The sequence below is a fragment of the Manacus candei genome, unplaced genomic scaffold (assembly GCF_025592945.1).
Source record: "Manacus candei isolate 608988 ecotype Guabito, Panama unplaced genomic scaffold, ASM2559294v1 h1tg000018l, whole genome shotgun sequence".
Lineage (NCBI taxonomy): Eukaryota > Metazoa > Chordata > Aves > Passeriformes > Pipridae > Manacus > Manacus candei.
This window is the reverse complement of record NW_026138066.1, coordinates 15,105,055-15,124,622: the sequence shown is the minus strand read 5'-3', so window position 1 is coordinate 15,124,622 and position 19,568 is coordinate 15,105,055. Positions and strand designations below refer to the sequence as shown.

General features: G+C 41.6%; 1 protein-coding gene across 2 annotated transcripts in view; it reads right to left on the bottom strand.

Annotated features, from left to right (window-relative positions):
• SYT10 (synaptotagmin 10) overlaps positions 1–17,466 on the bottom strand; it is a 37,942-nt gene extending 20,476 nt beyond the window's left edge. For both annotated transcript variants that reach the window (XR_007904068.1, XM_051784511.1), the window contains exons 1-2: positions 17,231–17,466; positions 3,090–3,447 (exon numbers count right to left, since the gene is read on the bottom strand). Coding sequence is in view for 1 of the 2 variants with exons in the window: in XM_051784511.1 (XP_051640471.1) it covers positions 3,090–3,447; positions 17,231–17,381 (509 nt within the window). In the remaining variant the exon portion in view is untranslated. The remainder of the gene's footprint in view (positions 1–3,089; positions 3,448–17,230) is intronic.
• Between the last annotated feature and the right edge of the window lie 2,102 nt (positions 17,467–19,568).

Below are 19,568 nucleotides of genomic sequence, written 5' to 3'. Positions count from 1 at the left end.
GAGAGGGATAGGATGCTGATTTATGACATGACTTCAGATTTATGAGGGCTGACTCTGGTCTAACTTTTCTACATGGCACTAGAGCAATCTTTTGGACCAAATCCAGGAAAAAGCATGTTCTTGTGCTATTTAGATGGAAAGGAGACTGCTATCTCTTCCTTGCAAACACTGAAGTCAACACATATGCTCATTTTTCTTTAACATTTACAGGCACCTCCCTTTTGTCCTTGTGCCTCTTGAGGACTGACTAACTCAACATGCTATGCTAATGCTAGAGAACCAAAAGTATGTTCTTTGAAAATACAGGTGAACATTTGAAGAAGCAATAAACTATATTACAGAATACTTCCACAAAGTAGTGGAAAGAGTGTTTCGCAATAACACAGGGTAGAGATATTTGTAAATGAACACCACTGCTGCAGTTCTTCTGTCATGGTGTACTGGTTAATTGGGATCAAGTACTAAAGAGGTTTAAGAAGGTCTTTTCATATTATAAGGAAGTATAAAAATGACAGAGTTCTATTCTAGCAGAAATGTATCATTTCACTACACTAACATGTCTCTGTGTTAAATGTATGGTCTAAAAATTGTGATCAGGTGCATTTTATTGTTGCTCTCAGTGGCTTATTAAAATCTTTGTGCTCAATTACAATGACTTAATATGATTTCATTTATTTTATTAAGGAGATGATGGCTGTATAAACCTATCATAGAACTGGTTACAACACTTTTTGCCCCAGCTCAGGTGAGACCAGTGTAGAGAAGACAATACAGACAGCAAACATTTTCCTTTGCTCCTTTGTCAATGGAATGCATTTGAATCACTCAGGACTCCTGAGGACAGGGAAGCAGTGCTGCATTGAAGACAATGCAAGAGAAGTTGTGCTGCTTCTGCTAATGGCTCTCCTATATTTAGAGACCCCCAATGAAGAACACCAGTCAGGTTTTAGACATTTTGCTGGTATGTAGTTGCCAGCTGGGACTAAATCACAATTAGGAATAATCCAGCCTTCTTCTCATACATGATGTTCTTGGCAGCAATAATTAATATGGGCTGTCAGTGAGTTAAGACTCCCTTAAGGCAGGCAGGGGTATTGATAAAATGGATTTACAAACAGAGAGATTACTATTACTGGGTAATTTTTAAGACACATCTAATTCTTAACATGTTTCGTGGCAAGAATGCAGAGTTTTTCAGCAAACTGTAAAAGAAGGTGATATCTCCAAACACCCTGCTATTGACTGGCTATGGTGCAACAATCAGGGTTTACTCAAAGCAAAGAAACTGTCCCTTTCAGGAAAGATTTAACCCTGATAATCCAGATAGAATAAAAAGAAAACTCCCTTACAAGGTTACCAACATATGCAGAAAGAGTAGGTTTGATAGCAGGTTTTAATTCTGTGAAACTGTCCTTGGTGTCACAGATATTTCACAGGCATTTAGATACCAGTCCAAATCACTCTAGAGGTCTGTGAGAATATTTTCACAGCATGAAGCAGCTCTAGATCGGGTTTCTGGAACTTCTTTTTTCCCCTATAGTACCACAGGGACTACTTAAGTCCTTTGCCAGCCAGCTATTACTTTTTTCTGTTCAAGAAGTCAGACAGTCTGATTACCTGGATTTACCTGTCGGTGATAAAACTCCACCAATTAATACCCAGTTAGGTAATACTGAGTTGGGTAACAGCCTTCTCATGCTAAACTGTACCAGTTTTGGTCCCTCTGGGTTCAGTATAACAGTTACAATTTCAAAATTATCAACCCAGTATTGTGGCAAATGTTCCTCAGAATGGCTTGGATGCTGTGCTCCCTCTCTGAGCTGACAGATACAGTAGCTGGAGCCAGGCATAGCCAGGGGAAAGTGGCTTAAAGCCATCTGTACAGTCTCATAATTCAGGAGATAGTTCAGCTGCTAAAGTCAGTCAGACCTCCCCTGGCTGGAGCGCTCTCATTTTTGGGAGCCTCCTGTGGCTGCTTGTTGGCTTTTTCATGATGTTGGAATAGCTGGGAAAAAGCACTTGGTCACTCACCACCAAAATGAGCACACTCAACTGGCAAAACGCTAACTTTAGGGACTCACAGAAGGCCAACAAAGTATGTGCCACTAAAAGTAAAGCATGTGTCTTCTCCAGTCTCATGCCTCTAATGATTACTGCGAGCGTAGGCCTTTTTTTGTTTGTTTTTTTTTGTTTTGGTAACAATGTGTTTCCTTAGCAAATGGATTACTGAGAGAAAGCTACTTCCTACACAGTATTCTAACTTATGGCATTACACAATACTTCAAATGCCTCCTCCAGCCTTAAATTCTCCACTCTTTGTTTATAAAACATTTCCTTTTTCAATGTAGAAAGTGATCTTTGCAGTTCACTGTTTTCCATGCATTAAATGTGCTGACAGTATTTGAAGAAAATCCCATTTGAAATTATAGGTCCCTGCATGTCTTCACTACTTTTCAATATAAAGTGGCACCTAATACAAATGTTTCCTCCACTTTAATACCAAAGAAATCATTTTAGGAATGCTGCATGCACGTCATTTATTTAAAGGTCTATATAGAATCTCTATTGCTTTAAGATCTGTCAATAAGGACCTATGTACTTAGACTGGGGTTTTGATTCCTTCATAATACACACCATAATTGGCAAACCATGTCTTAAAGAAATGTGCCATCAACAGTGAATCTATAATTTATTTATAGGAGAGGGAAAGTTTCTTCTGCGAAAGCAATAGATATATCTATCTACCTCTGTCAAAAGATGTTGCAGTACTTTAAAAAATAACACTGAAGTCAGTCTTATAATCAAAACCTAAAAGGGAAATGATTAAAGTAGCAACGTATGCATTTACAAAGTAGTAGGTTTTGTTTTCATATGTTAAAATAACTGTGTAAGTGAAGGTACACTGTATGCTTCAGAATGTTCTGCTCAAAAAACAGTGAGGCTTTGCCTTCACGTGACTACTGTTTCACCCATAACTGTGAAGAAACCTGTGAATCAGGATTTCAAGGATCCTGGAAATTTCCAGCAGAGCATTCCTGGTCTACCTGTTCCTAGGAAAGGTGCCACAAACTCGAGTACCTCTGACTTACCTTGATGACGACGTGGGCTCAGTGATCTGCCTCTGCATGCGAGCATGTCTGATCAGATGCTCTTTCAGTGCGTTCTGGACCTCTGCTGGTATATCTGGTGAAGTGTGGCTAATTTTCAGTGCAGCTTCAAGTACCTTTGTTGTAGGTTTCCCATTTTCTTTCACTTCCTTTTTCTCACTGGTCTCCATAACCTCTGTGGGAGCACTGGAGTTGCTCTGAGGGACATTACTGGCATTGGAAGTGAGAGGTTTGCTCTTCCAGCAGGGCCAACACAGCTTCCAAAAGACAAAAAGCGAGACTACCAGCAGGGCGAGCCCGCAGAAGCTGACAACTACTGCTAACAGACTGACTGAGACGTCTGCAAACAATTAGAAACACAAATCATCATGACAGACAAACATGAAGAGAAAAATATAATTAAAAATTACACAGGCAAGGGCATAGAAGCATTTTTGTCATTATTTTTGCATAGAGCTTTAAGGTCCTATTTAAGGTTGTGTTATTTTTGTGTGTGGGTTTTTTTGTTTGCTTTTTGGTTTTTTTACTGTACTCTAAAATGTTATTATTTTCTAATATCTGCTTCACAAACACTCCATTAATTGTTGTTCAGACCAAGGACCAGTATCTAGCCTTGCACTCAGACATACTTCTAAGGAAGTAAGAATCTACTGAAGCAGTCCCCAAAACTCTTAGCTGTTGTCAAAGGATTTAGAAATCTGTAGGTAAAAGTAATATTGCCCAGGGCTAAAGTAAAGTTATTATACTCAAACAACAGATGTCCTCACTAAGATTTAAAGCAAATACATGAGATTCTGTTCCCAGAGTTAGATTTCCAAATTTAATAATAAGCACCTATATGGATAGCCTTCTCCTTTTAAGTAATGTACACATGCCTTTGCACACTGACTTTGGGTGGAGGACAGACAGCTCCTGAAAACATCAGCAACTTTGATTTCAGTGAGAAGTTATGGATGCTTAATTCTTTAGAACACATATTTAGAACATCAAGAACACATCTTGATGAAAAAGTTAAATCACCTTCAACATTTTATATCAGTGCACATGAAGATAGACAGATCTAAACTGCCAGGCTGATAACACAGATTTCTTCAGGACTTGCCAAACTTTTGATTCTCTATGCCAACTGCTTCAGTAACATTTGAAAAGATAATATTTAAGTGGTGTAAATAGGGACAGGATAAAGTCTGTCATAAATAAGAAATTTCTAGGGTTAAATCTTCAGCTATAGACCAAGGCTGCATTAAACCAAGACAGCACATATACATCAATATCTAAAATTCTGCTATGAAAACGCAGCTGGCTTCACAGAATGCTATCCAGATGCCCTGAGTTGTACAGAGATCATACTGTACATTTAGCTACCCCTTCTGCCCTGTATTTGACTTTTGCTTGACACAATTGCTTATGATATCCAATAGCCTGGCCAAAAATGGAACAGATTTCGTACCAACAAAATTCTGTGAACACACTTGTATTTTAGGGGATGGTGGATCACCAGCACTGCCAGTTGAGCCCTAATTAGGAGTTTTATTCTATGTGACATGTTTCAGTTTGGTTTTTCCAGTTCCATGCAATACTATAACTAAAAAATCCCTTTCCTTTTCAAAAGAGCCATTTGTAAGCTTTAAAAGTATTCACTAAACCGTGCTTAAGTATCCCTCAAGTAATGGCTGCTGCTTCTGGTTACAACAAGTTTTGACATTTTAACAGCTAATACTCTGTATCCATAACTCCAGGCTATAGGCTACTAAACTGAATGAGTGGAAAAGTGCAAAGAGGGTTTGAGTGCATTTTTTCTAGATTTTCACAGGAAGAAAAACAGTATGTATTGGGTCCACGGGACAGTATACACCTCACCAGTCCTTTGAGAGCAAAGATAGAGAGATGAAGTATAGAAAGATGAAGATAGATGAAGATGAAGGCTAGAAAGATGAAGTAGGAAATTTGAGAATGTTTTCTTTATTAATACATAATATCCAGGTACATCTCAGTAACAAATACTGAACTTAAAGCCTATTCATCATGAAAATGCATGAGAAAAGTAAAAGCATATAGAAAATGTCATAGTCTGGAGATTTGAAAGCTATAATTCTGTTCAAACTTACTTTACCTTTCGTTCTGGCCAGTGTCATGGGGTAAGTGCAGATGTGCTCCTGGATTTAAGGAGTTTGGCACAAGCTGCTGCCCTGCCCTGGACACAGGTATGTCTCCCTGACCATTTCCTGCCAGAACTGAGAAAGGTGCCCCCCTTTTCTACCTGCAGGTAAATGTCACAACATAACCCTTGGAATAAGCATGTCAGCTGAGTGAGAAATTCATATCGCAAATTTTGGAAGACGCTTCCGTAAAATGAATGGATACATAATTATATCTAATAATAATGTAACACAAGAAGCAAATGATACTTTTACATATGATTTTTCTACATAATTTATCCCCAGTAGGGTTTAATAGGCTATTTGGTTTAACCCAATGTTTACCCTGATATTTTTCCTGAGCCCACTAATTTTTACTTGGCTCGTGCATGTTCTACAGGAGACTGTCTTGACAAGGGAAGACATTAAGAGATACTGAGTTTACAGCTTCTTTCAAAGGTTAATCAATTTGTTGCAAATTTGCATTTATGATTTCTGTTTTTGTAGTTCTAATTTTTAGCCATTGCTTCTTTCATGTTTTAGCATGAGAGATTAAAAGATATGCTATGCTTCATGAGGCATGCCTATACAAAATGCAAATAAAATAAACTATACCAGGAAACAAACCCAGGAATCAAAACTCACTTCCCTATTATCACTCCCTGGAATGGTTTTAAACTGGGCTAATTTATACCCTCCCAAACAATTCTTAGCCATGGATCAGGTGTTAGAATAGGACAATGATCATTCTTAGAAGGTGATCTGGATGTGGTCCTTCTGTTCCAGCAGATGATAGACAGTAATAGCATGGAGAGAGGCTCTTGCATGTGAATTGACCTCAGTACCAGGGAACAGTCTGTAGTGGGTTGACTGATGGGTGCCAGGCGCCTGTCAAAGCTGCTCTATCACTCCCCTTCTCAGATGGACAGGGGAAAAAAATATAATAAAAACCTTGTGGGTTGAGATAAGGACAGGGAGCGATCACTCAGCAATTACTCTTATGGGCAAAAAAGACTCAGCTTGGGGAAATTAATTTATTACCAATCAAATCAGTGTAAAATAATGACAAATAAAACCAAATCATAGAACACCTTTCCCCCACTCCTCTCTCCTTCCTGGGCTCAGCTTCACTCCTGATTTCTCTACCTCCTCCTGCCAGCAGGACAGGGGACAGGGAATGGGGCTGCAGTCAGTTCATCATACATTGTCTCTGCTGTTCCTTCCCCTTCAAGGGCAGGACTCATCACACTTTTCCCCTGCTCCTCCTCCCTGTCCCTCCCACATGAAACATTCCTCCACAAACTCCAGCATGAGTCTTTCTCTCACACTGCTCCAGCGTGGGTCCCTTCCACTGGGTGTAGAACTTTGGGAGCAGACTGACAACGGGTTCACAAGTCCTACCAGCAAACCTGCTCCAGCATGGGTTCTTCTCTCTCTCCGTGGGTTCATAGGCCCTGCCAGGAGTCTGCTCCAGCAGGGACTTCCCACAGGGTCACAGCCTCATTCATGAGTTCACCTGCTCTGACACGGGGTCCTGCAGGAGCTGCAGGTGGATATCTGCTCCATGGGCTGCCTCGCCATGGTCTTCACCACAGGTTGCAGGGGGATCTCTGCTCTGGTGTCTGGAGCACCTCCTCCTCTCCTTCTCCACTGACCTCTGTGTCTGCAGAGTTGTTCTGCTCACACATTTTCACTCTTCCAGCTGATGATGCACAGACAACCTTAAAAACACTATCCCAGAGGTGTTACCACTGTTGCTGGTGGGCCTTGAGCAGCAGTGGGTCTGTCTTGGAGCTGCCTGGTGTTGGCTCTATCAGACATGGGGTAAACATCTAGCAGCTTCTCACAGAAGCTGCCCTGTGGACCCCCACTACCAAAACCTGGCCACACAAATCCATTACATGGTCAAAAGTGAATTTAATCTATTGATACAGAAGTATGCCCCACTGAAGGAACTGTTTTGATAAATTGAACCAGTCGAATTTTCAGGCAGGTTGGCCAATTTTTTTTTTCCATTCTCAAAGTGACAAAAAGGAGAACTCTTGAAAGTGTTGATGATCTACCAGAAATGAATACAAAAAATAAAAAATAAAAAAACACCCCCAAAATGAAAAACAAACAAAAAAACCAAACCAACCCAACCAACCAACCAACCAACCAAAACCTCAAAAACTGAAGAAGCCATTCAATTTTGGGTAATTTGCAATATTTCCAGCTCAGTTTAGAAATGGTTGGCATAATTAGATTACATTTTGTGAGGAAGGTTTTTAGAAATGAAAATTGTAGGGTTTTTTTCATTTAGAAAATATTGAAAAAGGATGTTTTAAGAACTTTAAAACTGCTGGAAACATTTCAAAACCAGATATAAGAAAATTGATCCTTTCCAGCAGAGTTTCAATTTGATGAATAGATACTATCAGCTGGAAAACATTCCATCAAAGTATTTCTAGCCAATTCTAATTTAAGTTTTTCACTGCAAGACATTTTTCAAGCCTTCAAATAACTTGGTGTCTCCTTTCAACACCTACTGCTGTACTTCAGCTTTCTCTAAGCTGTTTTACTGTATTTCTACTAAACTGTTTAAAATTTGAAGTTGTTCCTAAAATCTTTACAGAAAATGTATGTTTTATAGCCCTGAAATAATCACATGAAATATCTGAAGTCTGAAGAGCAGAGATAAGGAGCTAGTTCTACAAACAGTTGTAGTCTCTATTTTTGCTATTTTATTAATAAATTAAAAACCCTCACATATTGTATTTCTTAATGCAACAGGAAGTTAAAGAGAAACAAAATATTTTAATTGCAAAAAAATTGAGCAAAAATAGTTCACTACGAGAAAATATTTATTATATTTATATCCACAATTGCTAAAAAGCAATCAGTATACCATATAAATTGACATAAAAAGCATATTACTTAATGTCCTTACTTCTGTCAGTCACTCTATTGAGCAATTGCCAGAGATTTGTTGTTGCATGATGACTGAAATCATTTGAAGAATAATCAAATGGAGCTTCCCAAAGCCTTTTTGTGTTAGACTGGATATGTGTCTTATATTACCTTTTTATAGGAAGTTTGGTTAAAGAATATAAAACACTAATAGAGTTCTGCAGACTAGGAGCTTCTTCATATCCCTTCCACAGATACCTGGTTAGGAACTAAAATGGGTACTGAAGAATGGATATGTCATCAGACAAAGGTTGTGCTTCACATACAAAATATTATTTAGAGGAGTAGAACTGGTGACAAATTCAAAGACTGCCCAAGTTTTTAAGGGCAGAAGGAGACATACTGATTCTGCTGGTGACAACATTAATTGTCAACATTGTGAACAATGTTCTCACTGGTCACTGGGAAGAAAGAAAAGAAAAACTGTCTCAAACTAGAAGTAGTTGTTTGACAACTCTTTTTCTGAGCTGATATTGCAGCTTTTCTTCAATGGTAAAGATTTGCACAGAACAGGTTATTTTTCTGAGTATTCATCTCCAAATAAAAATCATTATGCTTTTCCCATTCTTGTTCTCATGCTGGGTATACTCAGTAATGTGAAGAAAATCTTTTTTTCTCACAACACCCCCTTCTGATCAGTGGAAGACCTTCCAATGATTTCAGTGGAGTTATCATTTCGGTCCTGGTAAACTTGCTTTACTAACCTCTGTCCTTACTGTCATCTTCATAGTCTTGATAAAATTTTATAACAGAAAGTACCCTGTTTCCCCATGGTTTTATATATCAAACTACTCTTTCAAGATATGGAATTTTGGACAATTTTATATTTCTCATTTGAGACAGGCATGTCTATTTGAGAAGTTTCAAAATCTCTGCATTTTAAGAAATATCCTAGATACATTTCTACCATAAAAGGTTCCTTGATAGCCAGTCTTTTGGTTGTTACACAAGTACTTCAGAAACATCCCCTGTTTTGTTTGTTTGTTTGTTTGTTTTTTTCCCCTGGATGCTAGGTAGTGTTTTGAGCAATGGTTTCTCTACCATGGCTTCTAAAAATTTCTTGTCTGGAACTTGATTCAGAAAAGTTCTGCCCATGAATCCATTTGCAAACATGCACACTGGCAGACTTCCATTTCCAAACCAATTAAGGTCACTTATGTTTTAGACAGTGCCCAGACAACATATGCCTCTTGAGGCTTAACTTTGGAAAAACATACTCCACAAACCCATGATTCTGAAGAGAGAGAGAGACCACATAGTGCTGTGATGTAGCTGCCCATGTGTATGAGAGTCAGGCACATGTCTGATGCAAACCATACTAAAAAGAATTTATTCTTGCCAGTAAATGAATAGGTGGAAAAGGAACACATGGAAAAAAAGTGGGGGTGTTATGTTCTCTTTTGACCCACTTTTTTTGTCTATATCCGATCCTGGTTCTTTTACATATTTAAAGTACAATGTCTGTAACCTTTTTTTCAAATATATTTTTCTTTAAACTTGTTCTCTTGTTCATTATCCATAAGGAACTTCGCCCTTTCCAAAATAAGGGAACTCTTGTGTCTGTAATGCCACAAGTCAGCTCAATTAGATAAATTAATGTCTCTGATTTTCTAGGATTTGAAGGGAAGCAAGAGTCTTATAAATTATAAAAGGTCTGGGGCCAATAAATCTCCCTTATTTCCACGTATATGAACTAGTTGGTCCAACCCATCATTTCTGTTGTTCAGTTTTCCTTGGGGAAATTTTAAGCATGCAAAAGTTTGCTGGTGTTAATTCTTACTCTGCATTAGCAGATCTTCCACAATTACCTCTGTGTCATCCAAATCCCTTCAGATGGGGATATGATGCTTTAGCATGCCTCAGAAAGTGGCAGGGTGCAGAGTCTCGTATTTTTTCGCATAACCTGAACCTGTCAAAACACCCAACTTTTATTTCAAGCAGCAAAAAATAGCCTTTCACTTAAAAGTGTAGGTATGACCTCCTCTCCTCTTCTCATGGAGAAGCATGCTTTGAAGATCTTCCTCAAACCTTTTTACTCTGGTCCTATTGTGAATGTGTTCCCTCCTAGGCTGTTAATTCATTCAACACAACCATCTACCTGCTGGTGTGTCACTTCTTAATGCTAACAGAGTTCTATGGTGGCATATTTCCTGACAGTAAGGGAACTAAATGAAGTCAGGTATCACTGTGATTTACTACATGATTACAGCACATAGAATTATTAATCTCCTGTCAACATCAATTTATCTAAGTTATTTTGGAGAGGATGGCTCTCACTTTTGCCTGACTGGGTCGGGGTTTTTTTGCCTGCAGTGTAGGAAGAAAAAGACATTGCACATTGCCCTCTCATCTGTAACACACTACATGTAAACTATTGGTCTTCACTCCCAAGGTTTTTCTGGCCTACCTGCTTTTCTACTTGTTGACTCTCACTTAATCTCAATAGGAAGGAACTCTCTACTTGACCCAGATCTGCCCATGTAGCTTTCCATTAAACACAAAAAAACCCCAGCTTTGGGCTTGGTCCCATGATGCTCTCGCACTTGTGAGGATGTCTCTGTGTCTGCAAGGAACCCTCATTATCCTCTTTCAGATGAGGAAGGGAAATGAAAACACATCATAAGCTCACTGGACTGCCATTCATCATAAGCATATCCCAGCTGTAAGGAGGTTCATGCAGCTCAAGTGTCATTTTTGAATTGTCATGGTTATGTTTATTCTCACCCAGCATTATATAACAAACTTCTCAGACATAGGACAGGACATGAGAAAACCCTACGTCTCTTCATTATTACAGATTTGTCTTCCAGATGCTATAAATGTTTCTGCATTTTTCATCTGTATTGCTTTACAAAATGAGTATAGAGGAAGATTCTGTTGTAAAGCTCTTTTTTTACTGTGTATTGTTTTTACTGTGTATTGTTGCTGTCTGCATATTAAGCACTTTTGCATTGTTGTGACTGCCTTCACATTTGCCATAAATAAATCTGGCCTCAGTGGTGTATTTACCCCTCTGTTTTGCCTTTACACTGCTGAATTAGATGCATTTATGATTTTCACAGCTTGTTAACACTGATTTTGTAAGTTATATATTTCAGTAACCCTGCATTTTTTTCCCACCAAGTTATATATTTCTCTGGTAGTAACATTGTTCTAACCAGGTGCTGAACTCTGTGGTAAATAATTTGGTTGGTCTGCTAACTTAAAATGTTTATTACTTAATTTTACCACATTTCCCCGTAGCAGAGATGCTCAGTTTCCTTTCTCTGTAACAGAATGCTCAATTGTGTCACACAACTGCTACTTTCTCATGAAGAAAAATGTTCCTTTCCTGTATGACGTTGTTCTATATTCCTTTCCTGTCCTACATTGATAGCAGTAGTCTTCACATTTGTTCAATCTTTTTCTTGTCCCCTTCATGCTAACTTTGGCCCAGCTGAGAAGAACTTAGAAGCACTCTACAGGGTAAATCTGTTCTTCCTCCTCCCCTAAATATATCCAGGCGGTGTAGACATACCTACAGCTTAAACTCTTTGTGTATGCCTGTGCATTGTGCGGATGAGCACATGCATGTTTAAAGGAACCAGAACTAAATGTAAACCATCAGATCCCATCTAGGAGGTTGAGGGTTGTCAGGGAAGCATCTGACAGCCAACGGGAAACTCATGCCAGCTACAGCAGGAGGACACAAGACATTGATCTTCATGGAAGAATGAGGCTGTGTTACAGAATGGCCATGTGCAGGAGGCTCCAGTGTTTTCTCTAGTCCCTCTATACTTCTATAGTAAACTGTGAGTCAGGGTTAGGGTTAAAAATTTGGTAGGTTAAACTTTTATGTTAATAAAATAACTGTGAGTAGAATATTAAGATGAATAACAAATGATCCTGTAGAAGCCAATGCTCTTTGTATTGTCCACTTTAAAAAAACAATTGTCTGACAAGCAAAAGAGCAAGAGTGAATATCACTCTCTAGGTACTCTCTACCCACTCCAGTGGGCTAAAGTATGCCATTCCTGGCAGGAAAGCAGCTGGATTCCCAGCTTTGTAATAAACATTGGTCACCCATGAGAACTGATAATGAGATAGTAAAGTTTTGCATGACCAGCAAGCCTAAAAAAAAGCAAAGACAGCAGAAAGTAACCACCATTTGCAGAGGACATAAAATGAATTTTAAACATGTGTCCCTAGAGCGGAATGCCCAAACTCCTCTCATTATACTGTATGTAATTTGCTTAATCTTCAGAAATGTTCACAACTGGAACTTTTGATATGCTGGGTTCCATTGAAAATGAGGAGGTATGCTTAACTGGAAAAAATGAATTAGAGTCCTTTATTAGTCAGATATCCTGAGCTAAAATGCAGGCATAACCACATTGTATATATGAATTTTAGAGACTTATAGAAATAAATAATTTACTAGGCTGAGATATAAATTATGTTGGGTGCAACCCTGCACACCCACCTCCCATTTATTTTCCACCTAAACTCTTACTACTGACATCTTAACCATTTTACCCAAATGTTCTGGAGGTGTAAAATAAAAACAAAACAGCTGCACATGTAATCGAGCATTTTGCCAAAAATTGTATTAAGTTGAGAAGAAAGCTCACATAGTAATCTAATCATATAAAGATACCATAAACATAAACAGCTTCCTAATCTTTTCACTTGAGCATTCCCCTGAGATGAGAATGAATAGTTATTGTAATTACCAGGGCAGACAATGTAACAACAGATGTCTATCTTCCCTAATTGTCTAAAGTTCCTAGAAATTTACAAAATTATTTATCTCACTAAGATTCTTTGCTATGAGTTTTGTAGATTAATTATCCATCACACTAAATACGATTATCCCTTCCTGACCCAAGCAGTGAGCAGTAATTTGAGTGTCCTAACGTGGTGGTGCTGTCACTGAGAGCAAAAAACATATTGAATAATCAGTCTTTTCTTCATGTAATCCTGTTTACTCACAAAGAAAGTACAAACTCTTATTTCTCTGGTTCACAGTAAACATGAATATCTCTCCTTTCTGCTTTGTTGCTTCATTTCGTTGTACTCTGCCTTCCTAGAGACATACTCATCATTTTTTATTCTGTGTCACTGGCTTCCTCTTCTTTGTGTTTGATTCTGTTATCTTTGTCATGCTTTTTTCTCCTATCTAGACACCTACACTATCAAAAAAAAAATCAGTGCCCAGCCTCTCTGCTTCCCCGTGGAACTTCTTGGGTCATGAGGTCAATACTGTCTCATATTTTGCTTTGATCCTGTGACTGGGTGGTGCATCTTCTGCCCCAAGCAGCTGATTCCTTTGAGAAATCTAGGCTGCTTTTCATGGTCTAGCTGAACAGAAAGCAATCACCACACTCACTAACACAGCTATATCAATGTAGTTCTTGCTGCATTTTCAAATATTTTCAACTTCTAGAACATGTTTTTATTCTTGTATTAAATAGAAATAGTCTGCTTTCCTTTTCACTATCTACTCTTTTATTTTCTGAAAGGTTCTTTGCACCATTCTTTCCTTTCCAAATATGAGTCTCGTCCTCATTTACAGAATCACAGAATATTCTGAGTTGGAAGGGACCCACAAGGATCATCAAGTCCAACTTCTGTCCCAGTAATTCCAGAACATTCCCAATAATCACACCATGTTCCTGAGCATTGTCCAAACACTTCTAGAATTCTGTCAGGCTTAGTGAAGTTTAAAGTTCTTTCTTTCAATGAAACCTTAGTAGTGACTCTTACCTTTGTGGCACTTTTAGGCATCTTTTTGAGATAAGGGAAACAGAATGAATCCATCATTTAAAGAGAGAACATGCTATCCCAATATAGCCATTGGTTATTTTTTATTTTCTCTCCTCCTTACACTGTCTCTGTGGCTATTTGCTTTTTGGATTTCCATTGAAGGTTGAAAGTTTAGCTGTGATTCTATAACATAACAACATATAACAATAAGCCATTATTCTGTAATAACCATCTCAGAGTCTTTTATCTTCCTCACATATTCCAAAAGTCACAGAATCACAGAATATGCTGAGTTGGAAGGGACCCACCAGAATCATCGAGTCTAACTCTTAGCCCTGCACAAATCCTCCTTACAACTCAATTATCTTCTTACTACAGTGCTTTTTTCTCCACACACTTCAGTCCTTGTTGCAGGAGCTAATTCCAAACACACTGCTATTGCTGGAGCCCCAGAGAGCAGACAACTGAACAGATTCCGTGATTCCCAGTGTGGGCATACACTGGGAAAGTGCTTTCCACAGCATCATTTGGGGCATACAGCAAAACTGATAGGGCTAAATTAGCCATTCCTCGAGGCTCTCTACCATACAGTTACAGCTGCACGACAACAGACCTGTGGAGAATTTACTCAGGCAAGAAGGATATGGCTACATGATATGGATTCTCACACCAAATGCTTCCACCCTGTGTATGAGGCACAGATTCAGACAAACACAAATATTTATTACTTATGTTCTCAGAGCAATTATGAAGAACACTTGACATTTCTACCTTTAATGGACAGGAACTATGGATGCTCAACACTCTGGACAACATTAGCTTTATCCATAGAGACGATAAGGAACTCTATGTGCATCTGAAGAGCAGAAGAGATACAGCATGGCTCACCTTTCAATGACAACATTTCTCTCAGCCTAAACTGTATTTAGAATTTTTCTGTTCATAAAATTGATGCGAGTGATATTTATATCTTGTCTATCCAAGTGTTTGCATATTAAAATACTGTCAATTATCAACAATGACAGTGTGTCTGTTCCTCCTCTGGAGACAGAAAGTATTAATATACATTCATTAGCAGTGCTATTAATGAGACAATGCTCAATATAATGTGCATGTCAATAAACCTGACACCCATCATCTAAGGGTGGTTTCCTTTTAAGGAGAAAAAAGTGAGATTCAGGAATTCACCTGAGATATGGGACCCAGTTGTTCAAGCCCCTGGTCTGCTAATTATAATTTCTTTTCTTAATTCAACAACTGCAAGGTAGTCAGGGTTTACAAATGAAAGACCAACAAGATCGTTGACTTTCAAGAAATGTTTAAAAAGAAGTTCCTGTTACTGTACACAATGCGATATCAAACCAAGTGTTGAAGACTTATATTTTCTAAATAGCAGATCTTGGTCTACCTCATGGGATGTTTTGTATTCTTCATATCCCACCTGTTCATGAAACAACTTTGTTTTTATATGTCATCTAATATATGACACCGACTCTCTGTGCAGTACTCTCTAAAAATCAGATCAACTCTTTTCAGAGCCCAAGTTTCAAGGCTCCATGGGGTACTGTCATCTTCATTCAACCTTTTACTATTTGGACGATGACGACTAACACAGTGCATGATCGATCAGAACATGTTCAGTACTTAGCATTTATAAAGCACAATAAACTAATGACCCGTGCTGGAGGAAGCAGGCTGCGACCCCCGCGCCCCCGGCGCCTGCCTGCCCTGCCCCGGCGGCGGGGTCGGCGGGGGAAGGGGCGCCCGAGGCGAACCGAGACCCGCTGGGTCGGGCCGGGCTGGGTCAGGCAGGATCAGAAACGGGTTTTTTGATCTGAGATATTACAAATAACCCGGGGTTTTGCGGTAAAAGCTGTGGGTATTAGAAGAGAAGAAAAAAAATAAAAATATCAGCTGCGGCGGCAGCGAGAGCGCAGCTGGGGCACACGCTGAGAGCCTGCTGCTTTACATGACCTGGTGTTAATTTATTTAATTTGCACTGTACACTTGGCATTTGCTGGCCATAATGCAAGCTGTACATTTGCATTTATGGGCAGACAGACGAGATTATCAACCCCTCCCGGCAGAAATCAAGCAAAGAACTTCCACTAATTTTCAAGCCCCCTCCTAAAAAAAAGTGCCAAGGAAAGCAAAGTGTCCAGGGAGTACTGCACAGGATAATGTAAAAGTACAGTGCCAGTTCCGAAAGATGCAGGAAATCCAGAAATCAGGGACCAAAGATACCACTTTTAGGGTTCAAAATCTTGGTTTCGATACCGACAATTTTCCTGGCTTCGGAATGCTTGAATTAATCCGAATTCCCTCCTTCTGCCCTCCCCAAATTTTTCTGGATGAGTCCTGGACCGGAGTGCTGCCCTGACTTCACAGGTTCCCACTGACCGCCAGACAGCTCTCCCGCCGCCCTCGGCGATTAGCGGAGAGGGTGTAAAATACCTCAAACGCGCTCGGAATGGGGATACTGCGAGCCGCGGACTGGCGAGCTGCGCCCCGAGCCCGGGCTGAGCCCCGAGCCCGGGCTGAGCCTCAAACCCAGGCTGAGCCCCAAACCCAGGCTGAGCCCCGAGCCGTGTCTGCTGCCCGTCCTCCCTCCGCCGCCCCGCCGCGCAACCTGTTGCCGGGGCCGCCAGCGCGACCCGCCAAACGCAGAAGGACGGCCGGGAAGAAGAGAGAGGGCGAGCGGGCTCAGCCCACGCGTGGAGCGCCCGTCGCACGGAACCACTGCCCAACCGTGGCAAGAACATCAGAGGCAGCCCCTCTGCTCCGCTCCCCGCGCGCACGGCCCCGCAAATACACGCAGCAGCCCGGGTCCGAGCTTTGTCTAAGGAGAAACTCCCGCCGCGGGGAAAACCTTGCCGGAGCGGAGCTGCGAGGGGGCAAACGAGGGAGCTGCGGGGGTATGGGACCGTCTCCGGCGGCGGGGCTCCAGCCGGCGGCGAGGCTCGCACGCCGGCGGCGATTTCTCTCCCCTCGGCATCTCTCGGTGCTCCCTGAGCCCACGCCCGCATCCTCGCCCGCTGCCCCGCGTTTCCCCCCGGAGCGCTGTCCCCCACCCCGGCGGTCCTGGCGCTTCCCTCGCTGCTTCTCGGGAGCCTCCGCGGGCTGCGAGAGGGAGAGGATTTAAAAGCTGGCTGTGTGCCTGCCCCCCTTCCGCCCCCTCCGCACGCAGGGAAAGCAAAGGAAAAAGTTGCGCTCTCCGGCCGCCCACGCCGTCCCTGTCCGCGCCGCGGCGGCGGCAGGACGAGCCCGGCGGCGGGTCCGGTGTATCGGTACCTGTGCCACCGATGCCCTGTCGGGCCGTCTCCAGGGGGAAGATGCCAGCGCACTTCTCCCGCTCCACCTGCCCGCCCAGGCACAGCTCCGAGATGATCTGCAGCGCCTTGTGGCAGAGGCTGCCCACGCCGTCCTCCGCCTGGAAACTCATCTTCTGCCCCGGCCGCCCTCCCGCTTAGGCCATGGCCGGAGCGGGACGGCTCCGCGCCCGACCCGCGCTGCCTCCCGCGGGGAGCGGAGCGGGGCGGAGCGGCGGCGGCGGCGGGAGCGGCGCGAGTGAACCGAAGAAGTAGTGAAGGGGGGGGGGGGGACACACAAAAAAAAAGGGGGGGGAGGGAAAAAAATAAAAAGAGGGGTGAAAAAAATAAACATCCACTTAGCAACGCCTTTTGTGGCTGCGGGCTCTGGCAGGCGGCTCGGCCAATGGCAGCCCGGCGCAGGGGGCGGGGGGTCCTCGCATCCCCCGGGAAACTTTTCCTTCCCCCGCCCCACGGCTTCGGTCGGGGCGCGGCGCGATGCAGTGGGCGGTGGCCTCGGTCAGGGGCTGTGCCGGGACGGGTGGTGCGGGGCGGTGCGGGGGCTGCGGTGGGGCCGGCGGGTGGAGCCCCGTCCCCTTCCCCGCGACAGGACCCCCCGGCCCCGCGGGGCAGCAGTGGCAGCGGGGCGCTCCAGGAGGAGCTCCTCGGCCGCTCATCGCGCCGGGAGGACGAGGCAGAGTTGATTCCCCACCGCTCCGATCGTTGTTCCCCTAACGCTGTTTCTGAGGTGACCTGGGCAGTGGGATCTTCGGCACGGTCTGTCGAGCCACGTCAGATAACCAAATCGCCATCTCCACTCCTCTTCCCCAGCAGCAGAATTACCGAACAGTTGACTTCGGCTTTTCTTTATCTTATGAAGAGTTAGAGGAACCTTGCGGTTGTCTGGTCTATTTCCCCAACAAGTCCTGTAAAGTTGGGTTATTTTATAGATAAAAAGTTCCAACGTGTGTCTGAATACACTTTTGAAAATCAGCACAGCACATACCGCTAGTGGCTGTTTCAGTTATTGTCTGTGGAGCTGAACAAGACTTTAGCTGTCAATTTGTTCATATACTTGCTGAAATTCTGATACATTTTTATATATGTGAAGGAAATTTCTTCTAGTTCGATGGCATACATATGCCTTACAATACTTAATTCTAATTAGGCATAGTTGAAGGACGTCTGCTAGCAGTTTACTTAGCAGCTAAGTAAACTTTATTACTGCCTGTAGTCTGCTCCTTGAGTGTCTTGGTTTCATAAAAATGAGAAGTTGTGTGCTGCTGTGCTTTTTTTCCCCCTCTGGATTTTGAATTTTTTATCTGTTACCAGTAAATTAACAAATTTAGCAAACTGTAAAGTTGAACAGTCAACAGCTTTATAACCATCATTAAATAATTGTAAATTATTAAATTATGCAATAAATGATCATTCCAGTTTTAATTCTGGAATTCTGTACTTAATATAGTATAGACGCTTGTTAAAAACACAAGATGATACTTCTCAAAAACAGGCTTTTGGCATTTTGAAGGTTCATGCATTTATGCATATGAATTCACACAAAGGCGTTTTTCAAAATCTTAGGAAAGTAATAGACTATGTTGTATACAAACTGTAACATCTGTTCCATAGAGCTTTTTCACAGATACAGAATGTATTTCAGAAATATCAGATGTTACTAAAGAAATCATTCCCTGAGACTGGCATTGTCAAAACCCTGTGTTAAAGCTGCAGAATGTTCTGACAAATCTTAGAATGTTTAGCCTGTAACTAGTAAGGGCAGAAAACTGTGTAGGTTTATTTGAAGAGTTCTTTAACCCTCATAGGGACTTAGATCTGTATAATTATCTCATTAAAGTAAGCTTGCTAGCAATAAAAAGATATGTACATATTTTCATTACAGTGAAGGCAAGTGATGCCTACTTCCAAACTTCAAAATATGAACATATTTACTGTCTGTGTGACATTTACAGTCCTCTCCTCAAAATTCTGTCATGCATCACCAACTAATAATTAAGCAGTCTGTTTATCTTTGAGACATACCCAGAACTCTAGCAAAAGCTGACAGGAGATGCATGTACAGACTGATGAAGAAAGGGTCCTAAACAGAAATTGGTTTTAAGGAGACTAAGGACTGCATCCAAACGGTGGAAGCTAAGCTCTTCCGTCTCTGAACCTTTCTACAGACCAACTGTGCCCATGGATGTATCACACAGTCCACGAATGAAACATTCTGTCTCTGAAGTTACTGGCAGTTTTGCCACTGATTATAGTAGAGTCAAAGTTTGGCACATGGATCAGTTTGCTACCCCACTTGTTTA